We start from the raw sequence: 15,026 nt of genomic DNA on the forward strand, positions 1-15,026 counted from the left end.
TTTCTAGAATTTTTGATGGACTTTGGACTTGTAGATCACGCAATCTCTCATTTTAATTCTCTCATTTTCTCATTTCCTAACACTCGCAAACAAGCTATTTCCAGTTCAATCAAGAAATCAGAAACACAAGTCATTTTAACTTAACACTTATTTTGGGAATTAGTTTTATTTTATTTAGTTATTGTAATTCTAAAAGGAAAAAAATAATACCGAGTGAAAACATCAATTTCTTTAAATTATCAAAATTTGGACCCTCAACGGAAAATAAATTTTTGCATAGTAGTCCAACAGCTTTGTAGGTTTATTAAGTTTATCTTTTCAATTTAACTAGCTTTATGAATCTAAAAAAATTTACATATTTATAATGCTGTTACTTGTCATACAGTTTTATCATTTGACTGTTTTATAGCCTTTAAAAATCAAATTTTGTACTTCAACAAGTAATGAAACATTCCACGCTACAACATAAAGATATTTGAACATAAATGATATTAGCTATAACAGTTAAGATTTCAAAATAATCGAAATTTATAAAATCTTTCAACTTAGAATACACGGGTCGGCATTCGGCAACACGTGGCCCGCATGCCGCGTGCGACCCTCGAAGAATAAATCTGTGGCCCGCGAGCATGTTGATCCGGCACACTAAAAACTTAATTTTAAGTTGATTTTTTTGGTTAAAGTTCTGCTTTTTGAATTATTCCATATTTTGTCCCTTATATAAAATACTCTACTATTTTTACTGCTTAAATTTAAAAAGTTAAAAAGACAGGTTGTAAATTTATGAATTTTTCTTCAAAGTAGAAGTATTGGAATCTTTCCTGTTTCTATTGATTTAAACTTCCTGTTAAAGATAAATTATTGTTCTAAATAAGAAGCTTAAAAGAAATAGTAATTATTTTTTTTCTACTGTTCAAAATGGTACTTTTGTTGTTTTAAGCGGGTTATAGTATTAAGCTATTAAGTAATTGTCTAACCTAAATTTTTTAAACAAGACATTTTAAATTGTAGTAATTATATTACTTTTTATATTATAATAAACAAAACACCTTTGAATTAAAGTCTGTATATTTTATTGTTTCAATAATAAGCATTCAGTGGTATAAAACAGAGAATCTGTTTGTATAGGGCTTATCTTATACTATAAGCAACATTTACTATCTCTTAAGTTGCTAACTCTTTTGTAACTTAAAACAGTTTGTAGTTGTATTAAAAACTGTTTTGTAGTTTAACATATTAGTCTAAGCATTACTTTTACTTAAAGCTACTAGTTTAATTATTCTTATAAGTTTTATTTATAGTGAAGCTTCTTTTTTATGTTTGTAACTTGAAAAACCAACAAACTTGTTAAATATTTTAAAGAATTATCTAAAAAGGGTACTAATTCATGACTACTTGTAGCTATGTGTTTGTATTATACTTATCAGTCTTTTTTATAATATAAGCACTGAGGTTTTTTATTTGCTATTCTTGATGTAAGATTTTTTATTACTTTACCGATTAGAGTTAAATTTTTATTTTTCAGTTGTAAAAAACAATTATGCTTTAAACTAATGTTATAAAAGGCTTTGTTTTTGGTGCTAAATTAAAATTGTGTTAAGTTTAGTTTTAGTTATATAATACTAAAGTATAAACTTTATTTAACTTTATTTCATGACTTTATAACTTCTTACATTCTACCCAAGAGGTAAGTTCTTAAAACATTTTTATTAAAAACTTTTACTTTCAAACAAACTTAAGACCAGTATTAAACGACATTTAAGCTTATTGGGCGAAGTTGTTCAAAACATCAGTTTCCGTGCAAAGAATACAATACAAGCTACAATGCTTTAAACACAGAAGTTGAATTTGTTTGCACAAAGCATTCACATTGCAATATTTGCAATGTGAAAAACAAAATAATTAGGTTAAAGTGAAAATAGAAACACTTTGTTTGTATACTTGTTTTAGATAAAGCTAAGTTTATTTTTATAAGTTTTTGTTTTTACTCATAAGCTGATTTTAGAACTTTAAATAATCTTTTTTTTAGTTATAGATGTAAAATATTAAATTACAAATTAAAAGTTTAAAATTCTTTTAATACTTTATAAACGTTTATAACATTTTTAGAATAAATTTTTTAGTATAAACACAACTCAATTTAGTTTTAAAGTTAATAGAACTACAGCGTGAAAAATTAAAAAAGTTTATTAAGTACTAAAATATTTGTTATTAGAATACCTCCAAGTTAAAAATTGAATTGAATAATATTATAAATTCACAACTAAAATACTCACATTTTATTTAAAAAGTATGAACTATTAGGTGTTTAATTATTATTTTGTATTTTTTTTTCTAAAACTGATTAACATAAAAAATACCTTCCTTTACATACTAAAATGTTACTTAATGATAAAAAATACACTGAAAATATTTAAATTTAGTTCAAATTCTATGTTTTTAAGAATGATAGATTACAATCGAAAATATACTTAATCTTATAATTCAGGCTTAATTATATCAATACTAAATATATAAAGATTTATTAAGTAAAATTTTAGTCATGCTTTGCTTTAGGAAGGAATTTTAAAACTTTTAAAATAAAACTAAATTCTAGTAAATTTAAAATTATTACAAACATTAAGATGTTAATAGTTTTGAAACACTTACGTAGAGTAAATTCTTAAAAAAAAGTTTATCGATTGTTTTAAAAACAAAAATTATATTTTTACTTATAAGCCAACTAGTAATTAAGCTAAACATTATTTTAAAAATGAAAAAGAAACTTATGATTTAAAAGTAAAAACTTGATTTAATGAACACATATGTTTTTTTTTGTCTTAAAACAAAAAAAAAACTTATAAGTTTTTCATTTTGTATTTGTACTTTATGTTCTACACAAAAAAAAACAAACTACTAGTGAAAATAGTGAAGTTTTGATGTGTACTTATATTTTAAAGAACAAACAAATTAAAAAATTGTACACTTAACATCAAGATTTATTAATTTTAGTATTTCTGTGTCTGGTTAAATAAAGTACTATTAGCAAGAATTTTTTAAAATAGTTATTTTCTCTGTTTTTGTTAGTCAGTTTTTAAAGCATTCTTCAGTAAAGATGTATGAAAGTAACATAAACTCTACAGCAAAAAAGTTTTAAATATTTTTGATATTAAACTATAGTTACCATTTAATATACAAACTTAAATTATTTACTTTGATACTTGTAAAATAATGTTTTTGTTAACTTGCTGTAATTTTGTGCAAACTTAATGTTATTTGAAAATAATTTTAATATAAAAGCAATGAACACAACAACTAATGTATAACTTAAATTAAATTATACTTGTGGCTTTTAAACTTACAAAGATGTTTTAGTGTATATTTAGTACAAAAGTTATTTGAGTACTCTTTGTAAGTTGTAAAAAGAACAATAATTTAGACATAGCTTAGCTTTTAAAAACAATGAAGTAAGATGACTCTTAAAACAATATATAAATAAAAGAGCTTTTGAAATCAGTTAAAAATTTTTTTAAAACATAGTTAAAAGTAAAACCCTACAGTATTAATTTTTTATATGCTCTATTTTAACTTCTACTGCGAAATAATTGTTTTAATTTATCAGTCTAAATTTTTTTTTTGAGATAAATTAATAAAACTATAAAAATACTTTGTATTATATATATCCTATGTTTATTTATTTTTAAAAATATCTTACTACCCAACAAAAAAAAGAATCTAAAAGTTTACTTAAAAAAAAAGTTTTTCTTATTGTTAAAAACCCTTCAAAGTAAACATATTTTTTTATACTTAAGTTTTTTCATTAATACACTGTAACTTTTTTAAAACACACTTCCGGTCATAAACCAAGTTAATTTTTAAACTAACTAAAAATAAACGGCTTACTAGTGATTTAAGTTTGTTAAAAAACTACAGTTTCACAGTGATAACAATACAAGTGATAATCAGCTACAAAAAATTGCTGTAAACTTGTAACTGATGATTACTGTTGTTGTTAACATTGTGAAACTGTTGTTTTGCAATAAACTTAAATCACTAGTAAATTGTTTATCTGAAGCTCTTTAGTATTAAAATTGATTAAAGTTTTACTAGCTTAACTGAAGTGTTTTTGAAATAATGTTTAAATTGATATAACAAATTGTTTTTTAAAAGTTGATTTAAATAAAAATGATAAACCATCACATCAAGGGAAGTATTGTATAGAAAGTAAGTGCATATATTTAAATTTTAGAAAGCTATTTAAATTTTTTTTTATTACAAAAATTCTTCATAGTTTTTACTTTTTAAAGTAATAAAATATCTTAAAGATTGATCTTTAAATGTTTACAGAAAACATAAATAAATAGATAATTCAAAGTTAAAAAACTGTTATAGTCACATTTTTTTCCTTAGCAAACTTAATTGGGATTAAAAAAAAAGCTTAAAAATCAAAGACCTAGTATAAACAAAATAATTTTTTTTAAATTTAAACATGCTAAATTCATGCAAATAATTTCTTTAAATGTGTAAAAACTGTTTTTTTTATATCTTCCTTTAAAAATATATGTTATTAATTTAAGACTTTGATAGAATTAAACTGATTTTCGCAGTAATATACACGAATTCTGCTTTGAAACTCAGAGTAGACCTGATAAAACTATAAATTTTTTATTGTAAGTTAATCGGTCTTGTTTTTGTAGTTTACTCAGTCTTAAACTTCTGTTTAAAATAGTATCACACTACGTTTAGCTTATAAATTTTGAACTCGTTTAAAATCTCTTTTGTTGGAATAATACTATCTCAATGTGATTTAAAGTTTTACTAATTAATCTAAGTCTCTTTAGAAGTTTTTTAAAATAACTTTATTAGTATCTTTTTCTTGCAATGAATATCATTTAAAGTTCTGTACTATTTTCTATAAAAAAATAAATATTTTTCAATGAATTTAAACGAAGAGAAAGAATTAAATGTAATATTTTTCATATTTCAAATATTTTTTTGTATTCCTAAAATATAAATCTTTACTAGTTTTTAAGTGATTTTAAAACAAGAATAAGATAACCTGATCAACATATATGCACCAATATATACCACAATTTGAACAAAAACTCTTCATAATTACTATCAAATTTAAATTCTTAACAACTTTTTCAGTGAATATAAAACAAGAAGAAGATAACTTGGTCTCCGTTGAAAATCTCATCGATCTCGCATCTTCGAATCTCAACAGCTTCAAGTCAAACGGAATCAACAAATACTCTATTGAAGAAATAAGAAACTTAGAGGTTTTTTAACATAATTTTTATTAAAATGTTTTGAATAATTTAAATTTAAACTAAAAAGTTATCTAATTTGAATCACAAATACTCTATTGAAGAAATAAGAAATTTAGAGGTTTTTTTCATATAATTTTCATTAAAATGTTTTGAATAACTCAAATTTAAACTACAAAGTTATCTAATTTAAATCATCAAATGCTCTATTGAAGAAATAAGATGTTTAGAGGTGCTTTTAGTTAACATTTCATAATAATACTGCTTTCATTGCTTTACAAATAAACTTGTAGAAGTCTAACTTAAACTAATAAATACCTTAACTGAAACAATCAAAATGGAATTTTTTTTTATTAATTTCTAAAAAGATTTTGAGAGCTATTTAAAAAGAAAACAAGTAGAAGTAAATAAAACAGTAGAAGTTTGAAAGTTATTCATGTAATATCTTTAACACAATGAAATGATTTTTAGGTCTTCAACTTTATTATGTATAAAAACACAAGATATTTTTTGATTTAATTATTTTAGTTTTTAATTATGTGATACTAACTTCTTGAAAAAGTTATAATACTAAAATGCTGCAAACAGTTTCAAAACTTTACTATTGATTATGAAAATTATTTTATGACAGGGAAAACTGGTGAAGCATTTTTGTTCTCAAATCATCTCCAAACAAAAGATTCTGAAACTCAACCCGATCCTCGAGAAGAAGTATGAAAATTACCCATCAATCAAAAAGTGGCTTTCGGTTGTTGGGATAAAAAGTAACGATCTGAAAAAGGTTAAACATATTATTACATTTTATCTTTTCGGCTTATATATAAAACCAGTTTTATGTTTTTCAGTGTTGTGTTTTTGCACTTTGTTAGGTTTTGTTAGTAATTATAATAGATAATAGTAATAGGTTAGTTTAGGAGAGTAGTAAAAAGTTTTGTTTCTAAAACCTTTGTTTCTAGCTTCATTAGTTATGAAATATTTTTTATCAAAGCTATATTTAAGTAAATAATTTTTACATTATTCTTAGATATGGATAAGTTACTCGATGAGTTTTTTTCTAAACCAAAATGTACAAAATAGTAACTTTGTATTCGTTTCAAAAAAAACAGCAACAACTCTAGTGTTGATATTGCTAATGATTAACAAAAAATCTTAAACTATTCAATTTAACATATCTTCTTATTTATTTGTTACCTTTAAAAACTAATTAAATATATAATTTAATAAGTTTTAGAAGTAATATTCATACAAAAAATAGTATTTGATACAAATCTAATACCTTATTTTTCTAAAGAAAATCGAAGAACAGTATTCCTTAAACGATCTTCTGACGATATCAAGCGAAAAGATAAGATCAACATTAGAAGTTGAAGATGACAACAGTTTATTGAATGATTTTAACAAGATGACATTAGCCCTAAAATGCATGAACGAATACATAAAAGGTATGTTTGTTTAAATTAAAGTTTTTCTCTTGGTTTTAAAGTAAAATAAAGTGGTTTAAGTTTGATTTGTAACTATTTTGGTTTCGTTTCCTACAACAATTAAACTAAAAAATTATGTGTTAAAAATCTAATTATTATAAAGTTATTTAACGTTTACAGTTTTACTTTAAGCAATATTATATAATATAAAATATATTTGATATTAATATTTTTAAAATTTTAACAAGTATTTTATTAAGATAACTTTATCACTATTACGGTTGTTGACTTGTTTAAACTAAACTTCACATTAGGTTTATTTATAAAAACTAAAAACAAATTACACTTGGTAAATGAGTCATTAAAAAAGTTTATCTATATTTTACTGAAATTTTGTGTTTATAACAAAATTATTTTGATAGTTTTCTAACCTTAACATAAATTAATTTTGATAAGTAACCTAACAGCTTTACGATTTTTGCTAAATTACTAGCTATTTTAGTTTTGTTTTAATTTTCGCTTATTTTCATATCTTATAAACATTTTTAATTTAAGTAAGATTAATGTCATCTTACATGTTTACAATATTTTTCTAAGATTTTAATTAACTGATAATTTTATTTTTTAAGTGAAACAATATTTTAAAACAGAATCTAAAAATATTTGAAGTAAAATTTTATATATATAACATTTTTAGTCACTTTGCTATATTCATTCTAGAATTTTTACTTATGAAAGTTATAAGTTTATTTTTAGCTTCAATATATCTAGTATGTATAAAAAATTACTTTTTTGCTTTCAAAATTTATTAATTTCACATTCAAGGATTTTAGAATTATTTTTAGCTTTATTTTGTTAAGACAATAACAATAGGAAGTTTCTACGTTATTTAGATATCGTATGTACAAAACTTTAAAACTATATATAACTTAAAAAGGAAATGACTAATCATATATTGTTAATCAAATGATATATCATTTTTATACTTTGTTAACTTTGAATAAACTTTATTAGTAGTAGGATTTCAATTACTTTCTTAACGAATTGAGCACTTTTTTAAAACGTTTAAAACTTTTCATAAAAAGTGATGAGTTTAATAAAAAAACTGTGTGTAACAAGTTGGTCTGAAGCCTACATAACTGTAAATTAAATGATTTTTAACCGTATAAATGTTTTAATTATATTGCTTTTTGAGTTAGGCTAAAAAAAAAGTTTAAGCAAAGACATTAAAATCACCTTTTAAAAATTGCCTAAAATCATTAAAAATTAACATGAAATTTTACTTTTTAAATTCAAAAAGTTTTACAAAAACTTTTTACGTCATTACAATATGAAGTTACCAAAAGTTCATGAAAATGTGATAACAAAAACAAATATTTTTTTTTATATCGTAAAAATTCATTGAATTCTTATGTATATATTATAAGTGGTTTAATATGTATGTTTGTAAAATGTTTATTTAAGCATTTTTGCGGCTAAGTTTCATCATTTTTACAGACTTTAAAGTGTTATTACGTTTGTTTAGATGAAGTTACAACAGATATGATAAATTTCTGAAACTTTGTGTTTGAGATGATTAATTATCAATTGATATTTGTTATCGCACTTAACAACAAGAATAACGTATTTTTGTTTATTATCCATCTAGTTTGTGTTTAACTACTAAATCAATTTTACTAAAATTATATGTTAGTTTTATTACATTGCAAAGTTTTGCAGAAGAATTATATATTCTAACTCTATAGTTGTTTTTATTTAGGACATATTTATTAAAATACGTAGTAATAAGTAAATGTTTTATAAAATACTTGTAACCTATACAAATTAACACAAAAATAAAAACATTTAAAACTTTACACTTTAATACTTGCAACTATGTTATCAGCAACTATTATTAATTTTTATTTTATTAGCATTTTATTAAATATAACGTACAGCTAATTTTACAAAAACGTAGCTGATAAATTAACCAATAAAAGTAGAACATAACTGCATTAATTTAAAGTTATTTTTTTTGTTATTTTAAGTAAAACAATTAGACTGTTTCACAACAAAGCGAACTTTCAAGTTGTAAATCTATAATATAATCATAATGGTAAAAACAAAAAATAATATAAAATTTATATGAGTTAAGTTATATGTCGAGAACATTAAAAAAAATGAAACTATTAAGGAAAATATTAATTTTAAATATACAACAATAAAAAAGCAACGACAGAAAATTATTTGGGCAAAAAAAAAAAAAACAAAACAATTAATTTATACACATTATAAATTTTAAGTAAGTAAAAAAACTGCTTTTTTTAAAACTCGATAAAAATAAATAAACTGATTGCAAGTTGTTTATTTAAAAATTTTCCAGAAACGAAGCTTCAGCCTACAAGCAAAATAGTTTTGAGCAAATACCATTGGGACTGCTGGACAGAGAGTTGTAATGACACTAACAGTTACTTCAGTGACAACAAAAATGACATCACAACCGAAGAAAGCAACAACAACACATGTTTGTAAATTTTTTTATATTTGAAATAACAATTATTTTTTTATATTTTATTAAAATAAAAATTACTTTAGCCATAGAAGTTTAATTACAGTAAAAGAACACAGCAACAATTAATGTTTGATAAAAAAACTTAATCCTATGCGTTTATGATTAGTTAACGTAATAATAATTTTATATACTTCATCCTTCAAAAATTGACATAAAAACTAATAAGTATTTGTAACTTACGACAATATAAATTGTTGTTATCAAAATCGAGTTATTTTTTTGAAACATGATAATATGCAACTTAATCATTTTTTTGAAGCTTTTAACTTTTTTTACAGCTGTCGTTAACTAGCTGCCGTTATAATAAATATTTTCAATTAGTTGTTAACTTAAAAAAGACATGGTTGTATAATAAGTAGACATGTGTTCATTTTTAAAGATTTTTGTTGAACTCATCACAGCTGTTTATAGTTAGTCAATGTAAAAGTTAAAATGTTTTTGATTCGTACGAAATAAGGTTTTCCTAGTTTATGAGATAATATTTATAAAATTTACCTAATTTGTCAAAATCAGACAAAGTGAAATAAACATTTACTTTCAAAAATTATAACAATAAAAAAAAAAAACAAAACAGTAAACTAATAAAACAGCTCATAATTTTATTTTTTAATCATTCACGAAAATTAAATTTTATTCCTTTTGTACCAAATATAAACACAATTAAAAGAAAACTAAGAACACATTTATTAAAATATTCCATACATACTCTTAATACTATTGAAGTAGACCTGCATATTAATCTTATAATATTCCAAGTATTTAGTTGTTAAAATTTTCATTACATACCTTAATACTATTTAAGTAAACCTACATACTATTTTTTAATATCAAGATAAGTACTCATTAAAACTTTCAATGCATACTTTTAACAATTTTAAATTAAACCTTCAAACTACTTTTCAATAATTTTTAAGTACGTACTCATTGAAATATTCAATACACACGTTCAATGATTATTAGTTAAACCTACAAACTATCTTTTCATAAATTTTAAGTACGTACTTATTAAAATTGCTGTGGTCAGCAAATCTTGTGACCCTTTAAAACGCATGATTGGATAGAACATATTTCACTATTTCAAGTAAACTTTTCCTCGAATTAGTATTTTCTACCATAAATATAAGTTTAGCATTTATAACTAGATAAGCTACATTTTAAGATACTAATCGAACTTGAGTTTAGTCAAATGTCTTTACTATTTTACAACTTAAACCTGATTTTATTAAAACCTATTTATCAAAACTTAGAACTTTAAACACTGACCACACATAATTTATTTAAATTTACTTTAGTATAGACATATTTAGGTTTTAAACAACTTCAATTTATTTATCTTTTGCAGCTTTTAAAATTTGATTAAAGTTTTACGCTTTCGAATGAAACCTTTTATTATTTATAATCAATGTAAAAAAATTTTCTATTTAAACGTGGATTATATGCTAATCACATTTTTTCACGAGCAATAGATAAAAGTTGAAAAATAAAAATTTAAGATTAAAACAGTAATTTACATAGATGCTAATCATTCTATTCATGTGAATTTCGTCATATCTTGAAACTTATTCAGAAAATGTATAAATATGTCTGACTAGATTTATTTTTAAGATTTATCGTTTTAAAACAAACCTATACTTTCTACATATACAAAATTTTTAAATGTAAACAGTTTAGCATTGTTGCTGTTGAAGTTTATCTGTTTATGAAAAAAGCATTACACTTCTACGAAAATATTTAAGCTACAATAGTTAGTACTCAGTTTTATTCTTTTTCCGAGGAAATGAAATAAAGTTTTACACTTTTTCACCTTAAAAATCTGTCTATTACGTTTTTAAACGAATTTTTAATTATTGCTTTTTATTAGTTTATATAAAACAGCAATAATTTTTTTTAAATAAATTGTTAATTTTTTATTGTCTCCGAAAACTTTATGTTCATACTAACCAAGATTTATTAACGAGCGATAAATGATTTAAAAAATTTTAACATTGTAAAAAGTAACCTCAAAAAAATTTTACTTTTGATTTAAATTTCCCCATAAATGTTTCGATCTAAATATACCACGGGGAAGCCAAACTGCGAAATATTTTTATGAATAATCGGTTTCAAAAAAGTTTGTTTTATGTTATAAATTTAATTTAAAATGAATTAAATTACACATACTTTATATAGATGTTAATATTATTTTTAACGTGAATTTCTTCAGGAGTTTCGTAAATATTATTACCATAAAAACTAAATATATAACTAAACTAACATATTTTAAAGATTGATAATAAGTAGTTTAAACGGTGCGAGTTTTAATTAATAATTTTCAAGCATATTTTCAAGGTTAATCTGTCGAAAAGTAATTTATTAGGTCTGACCTGTAAATAAATAAATAGTTTTTATTAGTTGTTGAAACTTGTATATGAGAAAACATGTTAAGTTTTTGTAAAAAACTACATAAAATAATATTTAAAATAAACATATTATTATTATTTTAATTTTTTACAGAGAAAACAAGTAGGCTTTTAGATTTATAAAGCTGAAAAAAATAACTTTTGATTAAAAAACTATCTAATAAAATAAAAGAAATTGTTTAATAATTCTGTTCTAACTTATTTAAAAACTGGTAATTTTCGAAAACAAAAATAATTTTCCAACCTGGTATCAACCAGTGGTGAAATATAGTTTTAACTTTTTTATTAAAAAGTAATAAATTTCAACCAATCAGCGATCGAGATGCCTCCCCCGTCGTCCAACCACAACCCTGCAAGAATTGCGGGGGAATCCCAGCTCAGGAACCAGCCAATCACGAACGAGTTCCGCTCCAACGCGCACCACCACTGGCGGCACGACAGCGAGTCTTCGCAATCGGGGAACTCCCTCCACTCCTCCCTCCACCACTCGGTGGCGCTCTCCGCCAACTCTTCCCGCCACAACAGCGACTCGCACTGCATGTTGACGTCACACAGGAACCACTCGAGCGTGTCGAGTTCTTCCGGGTGCCCGCACCCACCCAGCCCCACCCCCTCGTCGCTAGGTAACTTTGTTGCTTGGTAACTTTGTTGCTAGGTAACTTTGTTGCTAGGTAACTTTAATGCTAGGTAACTTTGTTGCTAGGTAACTTTGTTGCTTGGTAACAGAATATATATTCTCATTTGTTTTCTTATATAAGTACTAATAATTTTTTTTACTTTATTTGTTTCACTAAATTTATTTTTGTTTTTTAGTTATGTGATATTTTGAAAGAACACTAAATCACGCTCCTAATACATAGTATAATTTATAGTTTAAAAACAGCTTCATCACACCAATTAGATCACCCTTCGGTAGACCGAGACTCAATTAGTCACAACCGAAAAGTTTCGCGTAATCGAATTAGTGTGATCAAACCTTTTTGTTAGACTTGAGCTCGTCTCACAGCATAAGAAAGTCTTTGTAGACTTTCGCTGATGTTATATTTGATCTTAAAAATAGTTTAACAAACTAGTATCACAAATTTTTAAAATCAAAAGCCTATTAATTTGGTATGTGTTTGGTTAAAGCAATTTTAATCTTTACTTTCTTTGTTTAACTTGGTCCCAAACGTTTTAATTCTATAATTCAAATTTAAAAACTCATCATCCTATACAATAGTGACAAATGTGTAGCTTTTCACCAAAACACTTGAAATTTTTCTAAAACCTTGAAAATTAAACTACTAAATAATATTACTACTGCAAACATCATCCATTGTATCTCGGAAGTATAATAAGTTCCTAAAATTTCAATTTTACAACACTTTTATTATTGTCTAAGTTGTTATTTTACTAAATAAGCGTGTAAAAGTTTTTGTTAAAATTTTTTAATCATTTGTTTTTTGTTAACTTGATATAACTTGAAGTTTTGAAAGTGTTTGTCTTTAAGTTTTAGAAGGATATATAAGATTTACCACAAACTTTGAGATTTTTTTTTAAACTTCCATGAGTTTTTTTTCTTTTTTTAGATGAAAGAAAGTACATTTAATACTGTGATAGTCATTAAGACCTTTAGTTGACATACTCATTTCGCGTAAATCCAAAATAAATAATTTGCAATTTAAAAAGAAATCATTTACCTTAAACACAAACAAAGCATAGATCAAAGATATACTGTTTTAGCAAACAATGTGCAATATCTGTCATTGAACATTTATAAAAACAAATCACAAATCTTTAATTATCTAACTTAAATATTTGCTTAAAAAATATAAGCATAAATAGTAATGTATGAAGTAATTTACTGACGAGTCCATTCAAAAAAAATCTTGTTTATTAAATATTAATTAACTTATAAATTTTTAATTTTTTGCTGAAGTTCAAAAATTTAATTACTTGATGAACTAGTATAAATAAGTGTAAGTTGAGTTTTATATATTTTGTACAAAACATTAATGTTTAACATAGGAGAGAACATCACAAATTTTTCTCAATTGAATTATAGTGACAGTAAGCTTTTTACTGACACACATAAACTCAAAACAAACATTTCTAACTTTAAAAAACACAAACAGATACATTAAATACATAAGCAAACAAAGAGCAACAAAACTTATTACAAATTAACAATACAGCTTGCACTAAACTTTTTAGCAGCTTGACAATATAAAACAAACTCAGATTTTTTATTGTATACTTTATTTCTAATTATTTTTAACAGGAGAAAACGACTCAGCATTCGTCCAACACCCAATAATCAGCCCTCCCTATCAACAGTACCATAACAACCAGTACCCTGGTCACTACATCCCACCGCAAGTGTCATCTCCGGGTATCTACCTTCCCCCGCAAGTTTCAAGTCCGGGGATTACCACGAAAGCGCTGAACGTGCCAAGTAACCACGTGAAGATTTCAAAGTCGGCTGAGGAAAACTTCCCTTTCGCCTCTCCCGTGAGTTACTTTGAAGTTACTACTTAAAATCGTTTAAATAAGTTTCTTTTTACTAACAGTTAGCAATTTGGCATCAAACAATTTGTCAGTCTTATTTTAACATGATTAAATATAAGTTGTTTATTTTTTTTGTTTTTTACTATCACTGTTACCCCTTACCCTTATCCTCGGTCAGTAAACTATCTTTTGTTCTTGTTTTGTTATTAATTTACCTTTAATTATTTTTTCTGTTTATATATATATATATATTAAAAAAATTTTAGTTCAAATTAATTTCTGATTTTCACAGCCAAACAACTTGGTCCACTCGCTCAGGGTGGAGTCGGCAGTTTTGAGGTCCGAGTCGACCAACTCCATCGACACCCTCCACTCCTCCACCAGCTCGCTGAGCAACAGGGGCAAGAAGAAGAAGAGGAAGAAGAAGAAGGACCCGATCAACCTGAGGAGCAGCAACGGGAAGCAGAGGGAGTTCCACCTGAACTGGTCGAGCAGGGGGGAGGGTAGCGTCTCCAATCTTGTGTATTCGCGTGAGTGGAAACTGTTTATAAGTTTGTGTTTATAGTGGAGGGTCATGTTAATTATATATTATTTAATCATGTGAATGATTTACAAGAGTGGTTGTGAGTATACTGTCATTTGGGGACGTCGAAATTCACCATCGTCTATATTGTTTAAGTTTAAGGTGGTAAGTGGTAAGTTTACTTTTTATTCATGAAAGTTACACAAAATAGAAAAACTAACAACAAAGTAAAATAATTTTAGTTTTTATATTAATCAGACTGTGTTTTGTTGTAAATATAGAAAGAAATTGTTTATTTTAATGTTTCTGTTAACCTAATTATTGTATTACATAATACATAATTAGATATTTAAAAACAAGTTTAGCCACCTATCTATGGTACAAGATGAACAAAAC

The 15,026-nt window shown here is 24.5% G+C and overlaps 1 protein-coding gene across 1 annotated transcript in view; it reads left to right on the forward strand.

The window, feature by feature from the left end:
* Positions 1–4,164: 4,164 nt before the first annotated feature.
* LOC145838117 (uncharacterized) overlaps positions 4,165–15,026 on the forward strand; it is a 29,803-nt gene continuing 18,941 nt past the window's right edge. The window contains exons 1-8 of the mRNA XM_082945662.1: positions 4,165–4,189; positions 5,131–5,261; positions 5,881–6,030; positions 6,541–6,691; positions 9,033–9,173; positions 11,935–12,243; positions 13,881–14,110; positions 14,400–14,637. Coding sequence (XP_082801788.1) covers positions 4,165–4,189; positions 5,131–5,261; positions 5,881–6,030; positions 6,541–6,691; positions 9,033–9,173; positions 11,935–12,243; positions 13,881–14,110; positions 14,400–14,637 — 1,375 coding nt within the window. The remainder of the gene's footprint in view (positions 4,190–5,130; positions 5,262–5,880; positions 6,031–6,540; positions 6,692–9,032; positions 9,174–11,934; positions 12,244–13,880; positions 14,111–14,399; positions 14,638–15,026) is intronic.

This window comes from Thalia democratica, chromosome 6, assembly GCF_965202585.1.
Source record: "Thalia democratica chromosome 6, ktThaDemo2.hap1.1, whole genome shotgun sequence".
NCBI classification, from domain to species: domain Eukaryota; kingdom Metazoa; phylum Chordata; class Thaliacea; order Salpida; family Salpidae; genus Thalia; species Thalia democratica.